Here is an 18,687-nt window from a genome sequence, read left to right on the forward strand (position 1 = left end):
TCTATATAGAAAGACCCACTCAGTCTTTCCAACTAATTCCTTTCTGCATGCACATTATTTATAAAAATGTGTTCAGCAAATAAAACAAGCTGTGGATGAACCTCACGGTTCAGTTCTCTTAAAACTGTTCTCCAGCTGTGCTCTTCTGCTTCACGAATCCCACAGAATGTCTCAGTGAATTACAAGAAGATTTTCAAATAAGGGTTAGGCATTAGTCTAGCAGGCTAAGATGGAAAGAAACTAAATCAAGTACAAGAACAGACAGATACGTAACTTCACACACTCAGACAAGAAACATCTGCAGAGGTAGTGGCCTTACGGGAAACTGCTGCTGCTGCAGAAGATAATTTTCCACTTTATTTGTCAAACAAAAACATGTTGCAGCCCCAGAAAAGGAACATCTCCTCCAACTATCGAAATGCACATTGCACTGCTACCTGGTGTGACCGTTAACCAGGTCCCTCAGTCCTCAGCCTCTGTCAAGAAAGAGCAACATGAAACCACTAATCGTGACTTGCTTCATTAGTAAAGTTGTGCCCAGAGTGCCACTGCACAGCTCGCTTTGTCTTGTACTCCACTAATGAGAGATCCACTGCTCTGACATGCTGGAGTGTATTAAATGCTTCCCACCACAGTTTAGGATGAGCGCTTTGTACTATAGGAAGAAAAAATTCTTCCAAAATAGAAAACCAAAATATTTGCAGAATTTTATAACCACTGACTGAAAGACTTCAGTAGGGTTTCTGGGTTGTTTTTGCAAGAATGCGGTAGTTCCTACACTTTAAATCATCGATCTGTATGGATTTTCTTGTATGTGATTTTTCAAATATTTTCATTTTTGCCAGTAGGGCTGTAAAATATATCACCCATTTAAAAAACAATGCAGAATGTTTTTCTAAACAGCCTCACATTACACCAATAAAAAGGGAATGACCATTCAAAGCAAATCTTAATCTTCTCTAAAATTCATTTATATAACAAGAACAGAAACCAACAAAAGCTATTAACGTGAAACAAAAATACACCCTGGGAGTGCAACATGGAAAGTCATTTGATTGAAAGGGTTTCCCAAACTGAAGGAACAATTTTTACGTGAAAGTCTCTCCTTTTCCACGGGGCAAAATCCGTAAGCGCATTCTGTCCTTGCAACGCATTGCTTTATCCTAGCATCTCACGCGTACAAGTGGACCAACATCTTACATGTTGTCCTCGAAATGCAGGCCTCGCTTTACAGAGTAACAAAAAGAGAACCACTGTGGCCCCGGCAACACACACAGACTACAGACCAAAACTTTAACAAGTTTGCAAAACTTTGGAAAAAACTTTTGTCCTAAAAAAAAGTCAGATTTTTGTTTAAAAAAAGCACAAGACCATTTGAGTAGGGCTTCTCTCTTCCAAAAAGCTGTTCCAATGCCTACGCACAGAGCATCCCTCGTCCTGGGTTCATAGCCTTCCTCTGGGATATGCCAAGTGCTTCTGCTGGTTTTTAGCTAAGATAATTAAAAAGTTGTACAAAACCAGCAAAGAAAGGCAAGCCTGATCCAGGGACTAAAGCACTAGACTTGAATTAGAGGAATCTATTTCAATTCCTTGCTGTTCTACAGGATCCTGGACAGAGCTGAGAAAGTTATTTAGTCCTTAATGAAGTGGAAGACTTGGTTTTTCCATGAAATAAATACATGGAAGACCACAACTGCTCCAGAGCTGGGACAGACAGTGAAATATTGATCCTATTCACAGCGGGCAACTCACTCACCTGACAATCTACCAGTAACAACTGGGTTTGCTCTCTCTGGAGCCAGCAACCTGCCACATGCATCCAGAAATCCTGTCTCCAAATGCTGCTAGCAATTAGTATGGGAGCAGCCAGGTTACAATGAGATTACAACCTCACAAAGCTGTCGTGGACAGCCAATAAATTGACTTACCAAACAGTTGCACACAGCAGACTGCAGATCAGCAGAAAATGAAGGACAGCTGAATGAAAAGTAGCAGTCCTGTCTGTAACAGAACCATGCCAATTTCCTGCTGAGCTACCAGCAAAACCACACAGGTGCTGCTCCACATTCCTTGAAACGTATCAGCCACAATGCTCAGGCTTTATTTTTAAAAAAGACTGTTTCCAGAGACATCAGTTTCCCAGCTCTTTAGGGGCTTAAACAACATTTTTTTTTTATTTTTTTTTAGCTTTTGTGGACTGATTTTAAGTGGTTTCAGTGTGCGGAGACCTCTATCCATCAGAGATGATCCTTTCCTCCCACACTGAAAGGGCTCTGAATCCTGGAGTGGAGAGGGAAACCTGAAGAGTAATATCAAATTTGGAATAGCACGTATTTAAGAAATAATTAGTGCTCTATCATTTTGAGAAGCCAGCCTTTATACAGCTTCTCTCTGTAGTAGAAGCCCCATCCAGAGATATTTATGGTCCCTCTAAAATACTCATACGCATTTTTATTTTGTTGTTTTGTCTAGAACTTCATTCTAAAACACTGTCTTCATGGTTCATATGTTATAATTTATTGCCCTGACATAGGACTTGATAGAAAATTAACCATAATATCATGCATCATATGCAGAATGGGGAAAGAACGGATCATGGGGAACATAAATCTATTTCTGTAATTATCTCTACAGATTCTCAGAACACGTAAGAACGTCACAGAGTTTTACCTGCAGTGAAACGTCTAAGGGAAGCAAGAGACCCTACAAGACACAAGAACATCCCATTTTCCTGGATAACAGAACCAAACAAGAGCATACCTGTCTGCACATCTGTGATAAAACAGCGAGAGCCAGTGACATAAACTAGTTGCTCAGAATGGAGCACTCCTTACTGAGAGTGACTAACCCAAAAAAAAGGTGCTACAACACCAGCTCCAGTAGTTCCCTGGGACAGACAAAGCGGTCAGACATGGTTACCTATGGCATCACACTCGGTCCACTTGCTTCCGTGGATTTGTTTCAGGAGAGCATAGAGCAGCCTCCAGAAATCCAGGGTCTGCAAAAGAACGAGAAGAACAGAGGGAGATCAGCACACACACACACACACACAAAAAAAAAAAAAGCCACCACAGATTCAGCCTTAAATAAGCAACGAAGCTTGTAAATGAGCATCAGTTGTTGCACGGGAGGGCACACCTGAAACCTGTATGTGAGCATCAGGTGTAGCACAGGAGGGCACAGCTGCATCCTGCCAGCACCCCTGTCCCATTCAGGCCTTTGCTGCCTGATGAATGCTACCTAAGGGCGGGTGCACTTGGAAAGGGATGCTAGTGCTGGTCGTACCACGCAGCCTAGCACTGCTCCCCTCTACCCCAGAGGCAGCTGAATCTGTTCCAACACCGCCACAGCACGCCCCCGCTCTGCTGTCACCGAGATCAGGCCGTGACAGTGCCCGCAGTTCACAAACGGGAGGCAGCAGCACCCACTGAGCTGGGGATGGAGCAGGAGATCCCCTCTTGCCCGCACAAGGCCAGCCGCTCGCCCGCAATGACTCGCGCTGCAGGCATTTCACTCAGCTCTCGTAAAAGCTTTAAAAGAAGCCAACTGCGAGCTCAGCGCCCGCGGCAGCCCCTCACCGCCCAGCCCCCCCCGCTTCCCCCTGCCGCTCGCCAAGCCGGGGCAGGCTGCGGGGGCGCAGCGGGAGCCCCGGGCTCACCGCCTGAGGCCGGTCCAACTTGGCCCGGCGCAGGGCTTCGGGCACCAGCCGGGCCCGGGGCGGCAGGGCCCGGCACAGCGCCCCCACGGCCCCCGGCAGCGCCCGGCCCCGCGGCATGGCCTCGCCCCGTCCCGCCGCCCTGCTGCCGGGCCCCGCCCCTTCCGCACGGTGGCCCCGTCCCTTCCGCAGCGCCCCCCGCAGCCCCGGAGGAGCCCCCCCCCCCAGTCCCCGGGCGCTGGGGGGTCCTGGGGGTTTGGGGGGAGCGGGAGAAGATGTCACGGGCGAAAGAGACTCGGCACAGGGAGATGAATAAAATTTATTAGCTGTCGCTAGCAGACTGGAGCTCAAAGCGAACTAAAACACCTTCCCCACACCCATCCTCTTCTGCCTGCTCCCCCTGAGTGGTGCTGGGGAACGGGGGCTGCGGTCAGTCCATAGTGCTTCTCCATCGCCCCTTCACGGTCCCTCTCTGCCCCTGCTCCAGTGTAGTGTCCCTCCCACGGGATGCCGTCCTTCACGAACTCATCCTGTGGGTGCTGCCCACAGGCTGCAGCTCTTCAGGAACTGCTCCCACACGGCTCCGTATCACGGGGTCCATCCCCCAGGAGCAAACTGCTCCAGCACGGGTCCCCCACGGGCGGCAGCTCCCCCCAGGCCCCCTGCTCCTGCGTGGGCTCCTCTCCACGGGCTGCAGCTCCGGCCAGGGGCCTGCTGCTGCGGGGGCTCTCCATGGGCCGCGGCCTCCTCCAGGCCACATCCACCTGCTCCACGGGGGGCTCCTCCACGGGCTGCAGCGTGGAGATCTGCTCCATGTGGGACCCATGGGCTGCAGGGGGACAGCCTGCTCCACCAGGGGCCTCTCCACAGGCCACAGGGGAACTGCTGCTGCGTGCCTGGAGCACCTCCTGCCCTCCTGCTGCACGGACCTTGGGGGCTGCAGGGCTGCTTCTCACTCCTTGCTCTCCCAGCTGCTGTTGTGCAGCAGTTTGTTCCCTTTCTTAAATGTGCTCTCACAGAGGCACAAACAACATTGGTCATTGGCTTGGCTCTTGCCAGTGGTCGGTCCCTTTTGAAGCATATGGAGCTGTCTCTGATCTGACATGGGGCAGCTGCCGGGCTCTGCTCACACAGGCCACCCCTGCAGCACCCCTGCTACCAAAACCTTGCCACATTAACCCAATACAGTGCCCTGCTACCCTGGTGCCAGGCCCTTGTGGCATTTCTCCATTGCCCAGAGCCTCACTGGAGCTGGGCAGCCTGCTTTCCCCTCCATGCTGCGGCCTCCAGGTGGAAGAGCCTTCACGTGGAGCTGATCTCTCCCAGTGCCCCATCCCCACACACATTCCTTGCTCTGGGCCTGGCTGATAACAGTGGCAATGAGCAATGGCCAGCTCAGCAGAGCTCCCCGCTCTGGTGTCAGTGCACACACCCACAAGGTCACAGGAGGCTGGCAGAAGCCTCTGAGAGCCTCCACAGGGCCACACCACCCTGACCCCTGGCTCTTTGGCAAGAAGGGCAGTGGGGACCACACCGGGTCCGGCCCCTGCAGGGAGAAGCCCGGGATGCTTGTCCTCTGGGGAGGCCACAACCGCCTCCCCGATTTCTCAGCTCCTCTGGCGCCAGGCAGGGAGCGGAGTGGCGGTGCCACAGAGCCGGCGGCAGTGTTTTGCACACAGCAGTGTCAGTTCGGGTCGTTTCCGCCCCGGGTGACTCAGCCAGGGATGAGGCCGCATGTTTGCTCCCGTGCCATGGCAACCCGCCGCAGCCGCCCCACTGCTGCCAGCCGTGACGGCCGTGTCCCATTGCCTCACGCGGATTGTATGTGATAAGGGCCATCTCCGCGTGCCACGGCTTCCTAGCGGCACCTGGGTGCCATGGGAAGTCACTCTCTGACCCTGCAAGAACACTCCATTTGCTTTTCAAAACTATTCTTTATTTCTATCCACCCGAAGCACAGGTGGCAGGCAGCCTGTTTCTTGCCAGGCCCCCAGGCTGTGCATCCAGCCGTGCTTCCCATGCTCCGCCACCGCCCAGCAGCTCCTCTCCTCCCTTCTCCTCCCTGCAGCATCCACAGCTCAGCAAACGCCCCGGCAGAGAGCAGCTGGCTTTCCTGCCCCTTCCCGGGTGGCCGCAGCATTTCACACCCGCAGCATTTCGCCGCAGATGAAGTGGGCTGCATCGTTTCCTGCTGCAAGCATTTACGGCTCCCTCCCAGCGCCCTCCCGGCTCTTTTACACACACACACTGCCTCCCCTCGCAGAGACGCCAGGTTGATCTGAGCGGGCTGGGAGACAGCCCAGCTGCTGGCAGCGCTGCAGCATCCCAGCCGGGAGCAAAACAAGCCCGGCCAGGGAGGAGGAGCAGCAGCACCAGATGTGGGAATGGGGTCGCAGAGGAGGAGACAGCTGGCGAGGCGCAGGCGGCGCGAGGGATGCCGGTGTTGCTGGGGTAGGCGCCACGGATTTAGCGTGCTGTGTCACCTCACACAATGGTTACAGATCAACAGGCCTCAGGAGGGACTATAATAGTTGCATGAGTGCCCTAAGGCAGGTTTTCCTGGACACAGCAAGCTGGCCTGCAGCAGGCCCGCAGCGCCAAGACTCAGGGTCAGCTCCCGGCAGACAGATGCTTGAGATGTTTAAGGTAGGCGTTGGCGCTTCAGGCCCTCTGATGCAGGGTCTGCACTTTCAGTACAATAAATGAATCAGGAAGGATTAGGAAGAATAAAAGCCAGTAAACATCTGCAAGTTTGCAATTCTCTGTTCTCAGGAGCTTCACCCTTTTCTTTTCACTTCAGTAGCCAGGGAAATGTCCCTCTGCACCTCGGGAAATTCCCTCTGCCCTCTTCCCCCAGGTCCTTTAAGCCAAGATTCACCAAAGACAGACACAGAGGTCTGGCAGAAAGCTCTTACACCCTTCTCCCTTGGAAACTCTCCCTGTTTCCTTGAAAATAAGAGGAGGGGAGTGAAGTGCTGGTGCCTGAGGCCAGCTTTTTACCACCAGCCCTCTCCCGTTGGCTACACTGCGGGACACAACCCCTAAGGAGGGATGCTGAGGGCTTCCAGCCCAAGCTGTCCTTTTGCCAGCTGCAGGCTTAGGGACACAGCTGCCCTAATGCAGAGGGGACACATCAGTCTGGAGCAGGTGAGGAAGACACAGGCCAGGTGACCCAAAGGGCTCCTTGCTGCCTCCTCGCCCTGGCTGAAGACCCCCCCCACATCTTACAGCACAGGCACCCAGTGGGTTCGGCCAAGCTGAGGGCCCCCAGTCACCCTTTCTGTCACCCTTTCCTTTTTTCTTCTGTACAGAAAGCCACAAAGCGCAGGGCGGGGGGGTAGGACCGCAGCAGTTCAGTTTCTGAGCCCATGCTGTTTCCTGTCCTTTGCCAAAACCTCTTCTGCTTTCCTACCCAGCGCTTTCGGGCTCGCCCGTGCTCGCTGCCAGAGGAACGGCTAATTTTGTTTGTTTTTTTGTCACCATGATGAAGTGTTTATAGCAACCAATGCTCAACAATCCACAAGTATCACTGATCTCAGCCTCAGCTTCCGAAATAATGTCAGAGGAAGCACAGCTCCTTCCTCTGGGATTGAAATCTGCGATGCTTCATGTCACCAACACGGGGGACTTCACGCTGGGCATCACCATGCTGGAGATCATCCAGTGCCTAAATGGTCACTTTGTGGCTGCCCTGACCTTCATTGACAGGGGCATCTCTCAGTTGCTCCCCAAAAGAGCCAGGATTTTCCCCAGCATCCTGCTCTCCCCCTCCTGGCACGAAGCTTGTGCCTGCTGTGAGCCCACCTCCCCGCTGCCCGGCGCTCTGCGCATTGGAGGAGTGCATCTGGCATCCCATCCAAATGCTGTACAGCTGCTCCTTCTTCCTCTCCAAAACCAAATTGAATTTAAAATCAATTTATCATGTATTTTCTCTGACCGAAGCGCCTTCCGGATGGGACCCGAGCCTGAACTGCTCAATCTCACGGCATCAAGTCCCTGGAGCAGGCGGAGAGCGCACCTCGTGCCAGCAGATCGCTGGGAGGGGAGCATGCTGACAGCAAGTCCTGGGGCTACACATGCCTCCGCAAGAGGATGGGCAGAGAGACAGTGCAGCTGGAAGGTTTTTGCAGCAGGAATCAATATCCAAGGGCTTGTCCTTGGAGCTTGCTTGAGGTACCCCAGTTTTTGTCCCCCAGGCAAGCCGCGGGATGGGGTTTAGTTTGTCTGCACGCTGCATGAGGCTGCACAGACCCCGCACAGCTCAGCTCCTACATCCCTGCGGGCACTGAGAGCAGGCAGAGCTGTCCCAGCACCACACCCGCATTGTGCATAGGTGGCAGGGACCGAAGCAAAGGGCAGCAGGGCCCTGCAGGCTGCAGCAGCCTCAGAAAGAACCCGTTACAGCTGCTGTGAGACAGCCGTGCCACACCGAAGCTGCTAAAACAGGACAAGCCAGGCACCTTCATGGGTCCACAGCCAGCTCAGTGCTGGGAAGCAGCTCCAGCCCCACTCCAGGCAGAACCAACCTCCTGCTTCCCACAGGTTCCTCGAGGTCCCCACCAAGGCACACTTCTCCCCACGAAGCTGACGGGGCTGTGGGCACGGCGAGGCTGAGGTCCCCACTCCACCCCACTGCCAGGGCAGGGAGGCACTGCAGCAGGCAGTGCCTCCCTGTGCAGGCGAGCAGCTCTCCTTCGTTAGAGCAGCACTCACAGCTTGCAGAGGAAGGAGGATGTGGGGTGGAGGGGAGACTTCTGACAGCAAGCGCAAGGGGAATTTTCAGATGGTTATCAGACGGGGCTGCTTCTGACTCCAAAGATTTTGATATCAGGCTTGTACCCCTGAGGGTTTGGCCAAGTCCTAGTAACACCAGCGTGACAACAAAACCCAGCAGTTCCTAAAGAAATGCATTTGTATACTGTAGACAAAAATATCTGTGTGTGTTGTGTAGTGTATCAGAATATGTAAATCGAGTGGTTCAAGCTAGGGAAAGACATGGTTGAGAAACCATTTTCGAAACATCCGTCAAATCGACACTTTTACATCTGTCGGTGCTGCTCTTCCCGCGGGGCAAAGCGGCTGAGGCACGAGAGAGCAGGAAGCTGGGGATGCAGCCCTTGCTCCGTAATACTGCACCTTCGCTTTTACTAACGGCGGGGCTCGCCTTGCCTGGCCAGTGACCTGCCCACTGACGTGGCCTTTCGGTATGACTGCTGGGGGTGGAAGCAGCAAATAACAGTTTTTGTGGTGTGGCCTTCAACCGCCTCCCGGTGGGAGCCCACCCTGCCCCGCCGAGCTCCCACCCCAGCCTGGGGCTGCACAGCCACGTCCCCAGCGCCGGCAGCACAGCGCTGGGGGCTCTGCGGGCACTGCCAGCGACAGGGACGTGGCTGCCCGGGGACAGGGGGACACAGGGACAGCGCTCAAACCCTTGTCCTGCAGCTCTGCCCTCGTGGGGTCCTTCGCCAGCATGTCTCGTGGGCCCCCCCGGTACAAAGAGCACAGCACTCGCATGGGGGAAGCATCTCTCGGTCGGGGTTTATTAAAGACTGAAATACAAGTGTGGCCCGGCTGCAGAGCCGGCTGCCAGAAGCAGGGCTGGGTTTTGGCTGGACGGGTGCGGTCTCCTCTCCAGGCGGCCTTCAGCGGTACCGGCCAAATTTCCTACGGGCAGCGTCCAACCTCCCACCCCTGCGGCGCTCCCTCCGGAGCGGAGCCCCTCTCCGCACCAGCCCCATCCGTGGTTACTTATTGCTTTCGACGTGCTAATGGAGTACAGAGTGAATGAAGAACGAAAAGGCATGTCTGTTGCGGCGGGTTCGTGCCGTCGTCGGGCTGTGCTGGGAGCCCTGGCTGTCAGACCTGCGGAGGGATGGAAGAGATGGGCCACCAGCGGTGACACCCCCGGGACAGCGGTGATTCGAGGCACAGCCCCGGCCCCGGCTGCCCATCAAGCCACGGGGGAGCTCCAGAGGGAGGCACCAACCTGAGCTTTACTTGAACGTGTGGCTCTCGGCTCCCCCCCGGCCGAACCCTGCAAGAGAGACAGAGCGGGGTGAGCGATGCCGCGGGGCAGTGAGCGCACGGCGGGACGCATCGCCGCTGCATCACGGAGAGATGGGAGCACGGAGCCCCCTTCCTTCCCTCCCCTCTCCCAAAGCCCCAGCCACGGTGACCTTACCTTTGGGTCCGAACAAGGCGGCATAGCAGGGGTGGTTGCAGTACGGCTTGCCGTCGTGCTGCGGGGAGAGAGGAGAGCATCAGCCCCGGTGCCCTGCCGCCTGTGCCCACCCCGTTCCCTGCAGGACACCAGCCCTTGGCTGCCGGGGTCGGGGCCTCCTGGACACCAAACCTCACCTCTGCATGGCCTCCAGACGTCAGGGTCTTGTTACACTTCTCGCATCTCAAGCAGGGCCGGTGCCAGTCCTTCCCCAGAGAAGTCACCTTCTCGGCTGCCACAGAAAGGAGGTGGGTTAGCTGAGGCCACCGAACGGGCACAACGAGGTGTTTTTGGCAGGCTGGCCTCCCTGCTGCCAGCCCCAGGGAGGACATACGTTTGGGGGGATTTTCTCAAGTCTGCTCGCCCAGAACAGAAGTCCTGCAAGTGCCAAACCCAAGGCATGCACGCCTCACCACGCACATCCAGGTGCCCAGATCCGAAATCCCGGGCAGGGCACTGCTGTGAGCCCTCGCCGCTGCGAGCAGCGTGGCACGTGGGGTCACCGCTGCGCCCGCACGGACAGACCGACTTCTGTCCGTCTTCCAGAGAAGACTTGGACACTTCCTCCCTTCCAACATCAGCCTGCACGGGGATGAATTCCGCCCCGGCCAGCTGGAGCCCGTCTGCAAAGAGGACAGATGCTGGGCTGGTGGGTCCGGGGTGGCGAAGTCACCGCTGCGCCCTCCCTGCCACCAGCCAGGCCCCTCCAGCGCTGCGGTGACAGCTCTGATTTGCCGTGTGCTGTCACGAACCACAGCAGAGCTGGAGCCTGGCTGGGGCTCGGGGAGCAACGTGCTGCTTGCTCGGGCCAGGACGTGGTTATGGAGAGGGAGAAGGCGATGTGGCTTTTTCCATTGCGGCCCAGCAGGAGAGGAGGGTATTTTCTGCAGTATTTTCTGCGGATGCACGTGTGCTCACTATTGGCAGCTGCACTCCTGGGGATTTATTAAGTGATAAAGCAGAGCTCCCCACGGGAACCCGGTCACAGCCAGGTCCAAGTGCTTATCCCACGCCTGCACAAGGTGGCCGAGCAAAGGGTTTCTTCGGGGCCCAAGCCTGCCCACAGCAGCTTGCGCAAGGAGCCAGGCAGCGGCTGCAGAGGTGGGAGCGGGGGCCGCATCCAAATGTCACGAGGCAGCCCCGGTGCCGTCTCCAGGGGCACAAAGCCCCCTGTGTCCTCCCCCGGAGCCCCAGCCGGGCACGAGAGGGCCCCCCTCTCCCCAGCTCCTTACAAACACTGTGTGTCCTACAGCAGCCCAGGGCACCTCTGAGGAAAAAGGGCCACCAGGCTCAGAAAACCCCAGGCACAGCGGAGCAGGGCTTGCTCTGCCCCCTCTTCCAGCGCTATCTCCAGGCACAGAAATCACCCAGTGAGCTCATGTCTCCGGCCACTTTTGAAGCCTCCTGCATCAACAGAGCCGGTTTCATAGGAGCGGGCCGATAAGAGCAGGGCCAAACCCCTCCCTGGTCAAACAGCCCTGTCCCAGCCGCAGCCGCACCTGCAGGCACAGAAATCCCAGCTGAGACCGACCTCAAAGCCTGGCTGCGGGCAGAGGGCTCGGGATTAGCCAGAGCTGTGCTCCCCGGCTGTGGGAGCCACGGCCACGCCAGTGCCTGTACCGCACCAGAACCCTCTGGGTGGTGGGCATCACCAGCAGACAGATTTGTGTGACGGGGGGAGCAGCTATGGGGCAGCCCCCGTCACTCACCCCACATTTCAGCCTCAGATCTCTTTGGCCGAGCAGAAGCGGAAGCTGCGGCACACCCACAGGCAGAGCAGAAATAAGGCAGGGAGAGCAGAAGTCAGGGCACGGCACTCAGGTCACCGAACCCTCATCTCAAGTACATTACAAGCAGGGAGCGTTCGAGCCTCTGTCAGCAAACCTCAACAAATTCAGCTAAACGAGGGAAGTGGGGAGGTTTGGCGGCTGGAGCCTGGCTGTTTCAGCAGCTGCTGCCAGCAGGGTGAGAGGCTCAAAGCCCCAAAACACACTCGGGCAGGACGGCAGGACCACGGCACCAGGAGCAGGACCCCAGAACTTGGGCCCCAACGCAGCGGCAGCAAACCTGCCTCAAAGCCCACGGGCAGGCAGAAGCGCAACGAGATGAGCTCACGGTCAGCCTGCAAGGCACCCTGAAAACACCACGGCCACATCTCTCCCCAGGGCCACTTCTCTCCGGGCCATCCCCTCGCCATGCTAAACCTCACGGGCCAACAGGCAGGACGTCCCCGAGCACCCCTGCGCCCCTCGCAGCGCCTCTCCTCGGGTGCATTTGGGGGGCCACCCAGGGCAGCCACAGCGCAGGGGGCACCCCGAGCACCTGCAGCGCAGGGGTGGGTGCTATTGGGGTGTCCAGGACCCGCAGAATAGGGGTGCCCGGGACTTGGGGGGGTGTGTGCAGGATGCCCTTACCGAAGTAGACCTCCTTCTGGCAGCGGGGGCACTTGGGCATGGTGTCAGCTCGGGGCTCGGCTCGGTTGTGGGATGCTGGGCGCCTGCACCGCCGGAGTCACTGCTCGGGGACCCCGCCCCAGCCCGCCCAGATGTGGACCCCGCCCAGATGTGGACCCGGTCCAGATGTGTGGTCCCGCCCACAGCTGGAGACACCCGCCCCAGGCGCAGTCCCGCAGCCCTCGCACCGCTGCGCCCTTTGCTTCCCGCACCCCTTACACCCTTTGCATCCTGCACCCTTACCACTGTGCACGCTTGCAGCCCTGCACCCCTTGCATCCTGCACCCCCGTACCCCTTGTACCCCTGCACCCCTCGCATCCTGCACCCTCTGTACCCCTTACACCCCAGCCTCTGCACCCCGAGACGCCGCGCCCCAGCTCCCTGCCTGCCCCTGCCCACCCCAGTGCTATGGAAGTGCTGAGCAGGGCAGGAGGTGCGATTAGCATCGCCAATTAACCACGCTCCCAAATAAAGCTCCCCGGGACGCTGGCCACAGGGCTCTCCCTCTCCAGACAGAACTGTTTTCTCCTAGCAGTGTAAAAGTGGTGTTTTGTAAAAGCCCACTTGGGCTGTGTCTGCTGCCCGGGGGGAAGCCTGGGGTAGGAGATGATGAAGCAGGACGGAGCAGGGGGGCTGTAGCCCCCCTCTTCCAGAGCCTCAGGAATGGCGTGGGTGCAGGACATGGCTCACCGCAAAGAGCCTGCCCATCTGCATCGCTGACTGTTGTCGTTTTATAAGAGCGAGGACTTGTTGTTCCTTTGTGTTTGGCTGCGAAGGAAATGAAAAGCCTATCCAAAGGTCTGTTTTGCATGAAGCAATCCTCCCCAGGGCACGTTGCTGTGCTGGAAAGGTCAAGAGGGCTTGTGAAACCCAGCGGCAGGATGCCGGGTGCCTGCCTCCTGAAATGCAAGGCACCCCTTGCCGCCCCCCCTGCAGAAACGGGGCGCTGCTGGTGCCAGAGCCCACCCGTGCGTGCAGGAGGAGAGATGACAAGCTGCACCCAGGGGCGAAGGGCGCGGTTTGTGGGATTGTTTCATGACCCTGCCGCGCTCCACACCGCCTTTGCAGCGGGAGCACTCCTCCGGCTGATGCTCCCCGTCGCACCCAGGCTCAGCGATGGCAAACCCACCGCACCCTGAAGACTTAGGGGACACGGGGCATGCCCCCCTCCCTCTGGTGACCCTATTTCCCCTTACACACACTGTTTCGAGGCTGCTGCCCAGCCAGGAGGGCCATCCCCAGCTGTGCTCCCTTTTAAGGCAGGTTTTGTGCCGGCGGGCAGCCGCAGGCTGGCCCAGCCCCGGTCCCCACGGACCACGCAGCGCCTGGCCGGGCTCCTGCAGCGGGAGCGTCCCCCTGGCACTGCGGGCCGACTGACCCAGCCAGGCGGTGGGGACAGCACTCAGCCCCCCCCACCTTGTACTTTTTCAAGCCTATTCATGCAGCACAGAGGACACAAGGCCGGCAGGAGGGCTTGCAAAGCTGGCGCCGAGGAGCTGCGTGCTGCTCTCTGCCAATCCTGCTGGGACAGGGTCCGAGGCTGCCCAGATCCCCGTGGCGCTGATATGGCACGGCCGCCCTGTTGGGGTGAGCATGGGGTGCCCACGGCACTGCTGGCTGGAGAGGGAGCACAGCAGTGCCACAGGGACCCTCAGGATGTGGCCTTTTATTCATTTTATGGGGAGTGAGTTCATAAACGCTCCTACTGATGGTGCGTGAGATGTATCAGCAGGGCGATAAACAGAGTCCCCGGCAGCCTGCAGCCCCCAGCCCACACGGCAGCAAGCTGGCTGGAAGCACTCCAGCATTTGGGGCAAGCTGGTCGCTGCCCCTTCAGGGCCCTCTGAACGCCCCAAGTGCAGAACTCAGGCATTTCTCAGCAACCTGGTTCCTACAGTGACTTCCAGCACCGTGCCCAAGGGCATAGCAGCTCATCTCACAACCCAAGCTAAATCCAACTAAAGGGCACGGGATGGCTGCAGGGAGAGAGCCACACTGCCCTGCAGGAGAGAGGGGCCGGGGCAGCATCTTCAGCCAAGCCTGGTCCCGGCCCAAGCCCTGCATCAAAGCAAGGCTCCCCCACCTGCGAAATAGCCCAGCCAGCTCCAGCTGCCAACAGCCTCCCCAGTGAACCACAGGTTTATCTTATCTGCAGACCTTGTTCCAGCTAATTCAACCACCCGAGCACAGCACACCCCGGCCGCCCGTGCCCTCTGATACAAATCTGGGGGTGGAGGCTCCGTCCTGGCGCATCAGGCGCCGGCGCTCCCCGAGGGCACGGCAGCAGCCCTCAGACAAACCTGGGCCGTCCTGTTTGTTTGCGTGTGACGAGGTGCTGCCAGGCAGCGCTGGTACGGATCGCTTTGCTGAGCTCGCGGGCAGGGACGACAGTAGGGCACAAACGGCTTCGCTCTGGACAGCCGTGCCCCGTGTGGATCAACCACAGTCCTTGTTCACGCCTTCCCCCCCGTGCAGAACCGAGGATGCCTCTTCTCATTTCTTCCCCAACCTCAGATCCTCCCGAGCTGCCCCCAGGTCCCCTCCCTGCGGAAAATGTGACTAAGAAAAACCCAGGAATGTCCGAAGCACGTCGCCGCCGCGGGGCTCAGCCAGCGTTTTCCAAGCGGTCAGACAACTGCAGCTTCTGCAAAATTCCCCTCCTCGGCCATTTTTCAGCCTGCATGTTGCAGGCCCACTCAGCCGAGACGATTTGTTGTAAACTATGTCCTCCCGAGCCCAATATGTGACTAATTTGACAAGAAAATTACAGGGCGGCTTAAAAAGCCCAGCATGGGCTGGGAGAAGCTGCCAGATGTGGGTTCCCATGGAAAGGTGGGAGGGACACCAGGGTGCGCAGGGGGGGCACGCACTCACCTGGCATTGCCCCCAGGTCTGCACGCAGTTAATCCCATTACCCCTGCACTGGGAACAGCCGCATGGAGCAGGCTGTCAACCAATTTATGCCCTAAGGAAAAATCTGGGGTACGTCTTCATAAAGCTGACAGGTGGCTGAGGGCTGGGACGGATCGGGAACAAGGTGGCAGCGGGAAATGCCCTGAGCGATGCCTGTGCCTGGCTGCACTGTGGGAAGGGACGGGGCTGCCCCAAAAACTGGCTGCTGTGGGGGACATTCACCACGCTGGACCTTCAATACAAAATGGTTTGAGACCGCAGAACACATTCCCTGCCCTGTTTGTGCAGACGCAGCCCAGAGTCCGTCCCCCGTGCCCACGGACAATCACACAGTTGTTTCTAGCAGAAAGTGCACAAACATTTCCAGCCCTGCTAAGGCTGCTGGCTGCCCACGGCAGTCACTTGTCAGGCCAACACAAAACCTCGGGAGCATGGGCGTGAATCGTTATCACGCCGTAAATGTGATACCACGCACGCTGTAACAGACACATGCTCTTGCAGGGCTTAGCTCCTGCTCCTGCAAAGGGTTCAGGGCAGGCGGCTCATGGAAGCAAACATTTTTGGGTCCGTATCCACAGCCTGGCCCTATGCCCATGCGCGCTCAGAGGCGATACACCCAGTGCCAACAGCTCCCATACTACTGCCCAGGGTGGCAGTGGCACACAGGGCAGGGGCACACCGGTCCCATTGAGGGCATGCTCAGGAGGATGCCTGGCTGCAGGTCCATGCTTGGGGTGTGTCTGGGATTTCCAGACATGGGACAGGAGAACCTCTCCAATCCCTCCAAGTCCCAGTGACATGGAAAATCTCCTCAAATTTCATCCAGGCACAGCTTCCCACTGTCTCCCCGCATACAGTCTGGCCAAAAAGCTCCGTTACCATCTGCTCTTCCCTGCAAGCTTTCCATTAGCGGCAGCCCCAGGAAATCTCCTGGCCGAAGCCCTCTGTGGGAGGGTTTGGTGCATTTTCCTGGCATGGCCGCAGCTGTTTCTGTTGCAGCGATCGCACCCGCCCGCGGCCAGGCTGGCTGAGGATGCTGCTACTTTGGGAAGCTGTCTTGGAGCTGGGGGTGCTCAGCACCCTGTGGGCTCTGCTCACACCAGGGCCACCTCCCTGCCCTGCCATACCCTGCTGTAGGGATCAGCTGTGCCGCTCAGCCTGGGCCAGTTACAGGCTGCTGATACCACACCTTTCAGTCGTGGTTAAAAACTCACTCGCTCCTAGTAGTCAAGGTGAGGAGAAGGGGAACAGAGTGCAGGACCCCCAGGCACCCCATTACTCACCCAGGTACAGATGATGAGTCCTGGTCCAACGCCCTCTCCTGCAGCACAGCCCTTATTGCGGGGGAACTCCCTGGTTTACTGCCCAGCGGTGTTTGCCCTCTGCAGTGGGGTTGTTGATGTGATAATGGTGTGATAAGGGAGACCCACTGCCAGAAGACCATGTTCTCTGCAGTGGTGTCACAGACAGGGAGACAGACAGCCCAAATGCTGCGAGGCTGCACCCCTGTTTCAGACAGGGCTGCTTGGCTCTGCCTTACTGCAACAGGACAGGTGCAAGGCAGAGAAATCGGGACAGAGTGAGTGCAAAGAGAGGGAAGAAGAGAGCAGCCATGGGTTGTGTAGCATGCAAGCCCCAACAGCAGCATGCACACCTCCATCCCATTAGCACAGCTATTCCTCCCCCAGATCTGCCCCACATCCAGCCCCAGGGCACTCCAGGAGTCCCCAGGGTGGTCCCCAGCTGCTCACACCTCTGGAAACCCATCAGTGATATACAGGCTGCTGCGGAGCCCAGCAGCTTCCAACAGGCAGCCACGGTCTGCACCGCCACTGCTGCAGCTCTCCCAGCACACTGGCAGGGAGATTTACAGCTCTAATCCTCCTTTGCATGGTTTCATGTTGTTCCTCCTCCTACTGTATCCCTGCCTGCCCTCCTATACCCTCTCCAGGATTTAGACCCATCACTTTAACCTCTCCCTGGGGCCAAGCCGAAGCCCAGCCAAGCAAGCGAGAGCCGCTCCATTGCCTTCAGGGAGCATCAGAGTGGTTCTTGGCCCACATGGAAGCAAGCTTTGTTCACGGGGCCCCTTTTAATACTCCCTCTTAAATCACACCTTCCAGCACTTTATCCCTTTTGGCTACTACGTATTGAGTCCCCAGCAAATGCTTTAAATCTGTCCTGCTTTCCTGCCCAGCCGCACTCCCAGCCACAGCCTCGCCGGCTCTATGTGGGTCAGTGCTGCTCTGTAGTGCTGCGGGCATTTCCCGGCCCTTGGGAGCGTCTCTAGATTGCTTTAGCAGTGTCTAGATTAATTACACAAGCGTAGTGCCTAGATTACTTTAATTTAGTGCCCCCTGGAGGACTCGCAAGGCGCTCTAGTGCACTCGAGGGCACGCTCGAGGCCTTCCAGGGCCCTGCAGTGTGCTCTAGCGTTAGCTGGAGGCCTTTCAAGGCTCACCAGTGTCCTCTAGGGTGCCCTAAAGGCCTTTCAGTGCTCACTGCACACCTCCAATGAACCTCCACTCTGCTCTACAGTCTGTGCATGTCTACCAGGGGCCCCCAGCGTGCTCTAGCTCTCCCTGAACGCCTTCCAGTGCCACCCAGTGTCCTCAAGGATGCCCTAGAGGCCTCCCAGTGCAGCCATGAGTCTTGCTGCGGCCCTCCAGTGCTCTCTAGTACCTTCTGGGGGTCTATCACACCTTACAGTGTAGACTAGCATCCCCTGAGGGCCTCGCTGGAGTTTACTCTATACAGTTTACTCTAGTATACTCTAAGGAACACTAAAGGCCTCCTAGTGTGGCCTAGAGCACCCAGTATGTCCCAGTGTAATCTAGCTCCCCACAGACACCTTGCAGGGCCTTCTCCCTGGGAGGCCTCTAGGGCGCAATAGGAGGCTCCTAGGGCAACCGAGAATGCACTGGAAGGCCCTGGGAGGCCCCTAGGGCACATTGGGAGGCCTCTAGGGCTCTCTAGAGAGCACTTGGAGGCCCCTAAGGCGCATGAGGGTATATTGGTGCCCTGGGATGCCTCTAGAGATGCCTGGGAGACTTCAAAGTTTTGGTAGAGTATGCAGGAGAGCACAGTGAGGCCCCCAAGGGGTGTTAGAGCACACCTGGAGGCCCTGGCAGCTTTCTAGCTGGTGCTAGACAGCTGAGGACAGCGGGGAGCCCTATGAGACCCTTGGCTGTCAGACAGCCATGGCATCTCTCCCCTGCACAGACTGGCTCTGACTTCACGTCACAGGACTGCCCCGTCATTCCTGCCCTCACCCAGTCCTTCTGGGACCAGCATTTGTATGCTCATCATTCCCTTTTCCAGGTCACTAACAGGGACATCAGCATCCCGTCACCCAGACTGCCCCAAAAATGCATCCAACACCAGTGCATGGTGGCATCCGGTGGGATCCCTGTTCTGCCACCAGCAAGGAGAAGCCTGCTGCAGG

General features: G+C 57.5%; 2 protein-coding genes across 3 annotated transcripts in view; both read right to left on the reverse strand.

Annotated features, from left to right (window-relative positions):
- TEDC1 (tubulin epsilon and delta complex 1) overlaps positions 1–3,801 on the reverse strand; it is a 71,713-nt gene extending 67,912 nt beyond the window's left edge. Inside the window, exons 1-2 of one of the 2 annotated variants that reach the window (XM_040565995.1) lie at positions 3,659–3,801; positions 2,920–2,998 (exon numbers count right to left, since the gene is read on the reverse strand). In XM_040565995.1, coding sequence (XP_040421929.1) covers positions 2,920–2,998; positions 3,659–3,775 — 196 coding nt within the window. In that variant the 5' untranslated portion in view covers positions 3,776–3,801. The remainder of the gene's footprint in view (positions 1–2,919; positions 2,999–3,658) is intronic. The other variant, XM_040565996.1, reaches the window with a different exon arrangement.
- Positions 3,802–9,170: 5,369 nt separating this feature from the next.
- Positions 9,171–12,446, reverse strand: CRIP1 (cysteine rich protein 1). The gene is made up of 5 exons (XM_040566021.1): positions 12,290–12,446; positions 10,013–10,107; positions 9,837–9,894; positions 9,642–9,689; positions 9,171–9,517 (listed from the first exon to the last, which is right to left on the reverse strand). Exons 1-4 carry the CDS (start codon positions 12,327–12,329, stop codon positions 9,649–9,651), a joined length of 234 nt encoding a protein of 77 aa, XP_040421955.1. The 5' UTR covers positions 12,330–12,446; the 3' UTR covers positions 9,171–9,517; positions 9,642–9,648.
- Between the last annotated feature and the right edge of the window lie 6,241 nt (positions 12,447–18,687).

Source organism: Cygnus olor, chromosome 8 (assembly GCF_009769625.2).
Source record: "Cygnus olor isolate bCygOlo1 chromosome 8, bCygOlo1.pri.v2, whole genome shotgun sequence".
In the NCBI taxonomy this organism is placed as follows: domain Eukaryota; kingdom Metazoa; phylum Chordata; class Aves; order Anseriformes; family Anatidae; genus Cygnus; species Cygnus olor.

Excerpts from the sequence above, each read along its gene's own strand:
- CRIP1 (XM_040566021.1), bottom strand. The coding sequence starts at position 12,329 with ATGCCCAAGTGCCCCCGCTGCCAGAAGGAGGTCTACTTCG. Across the intron at positions 10,108-12,289 it reads CCAGAAGGAGGTCTACTTCG|CCGAGAAGGTGACTTCTCTG; the intron begins GTAAGGGCATCC and ends TTTCTGTGGCAG. Across the intron at positions 9,895-10,012 it reads CGTCTGGAGGCCATGCAGAG|CACGACGGCAAGCCGTACTG; the intron begins GTGAGGTTTGGT and ends CTCTCCCCGCAG.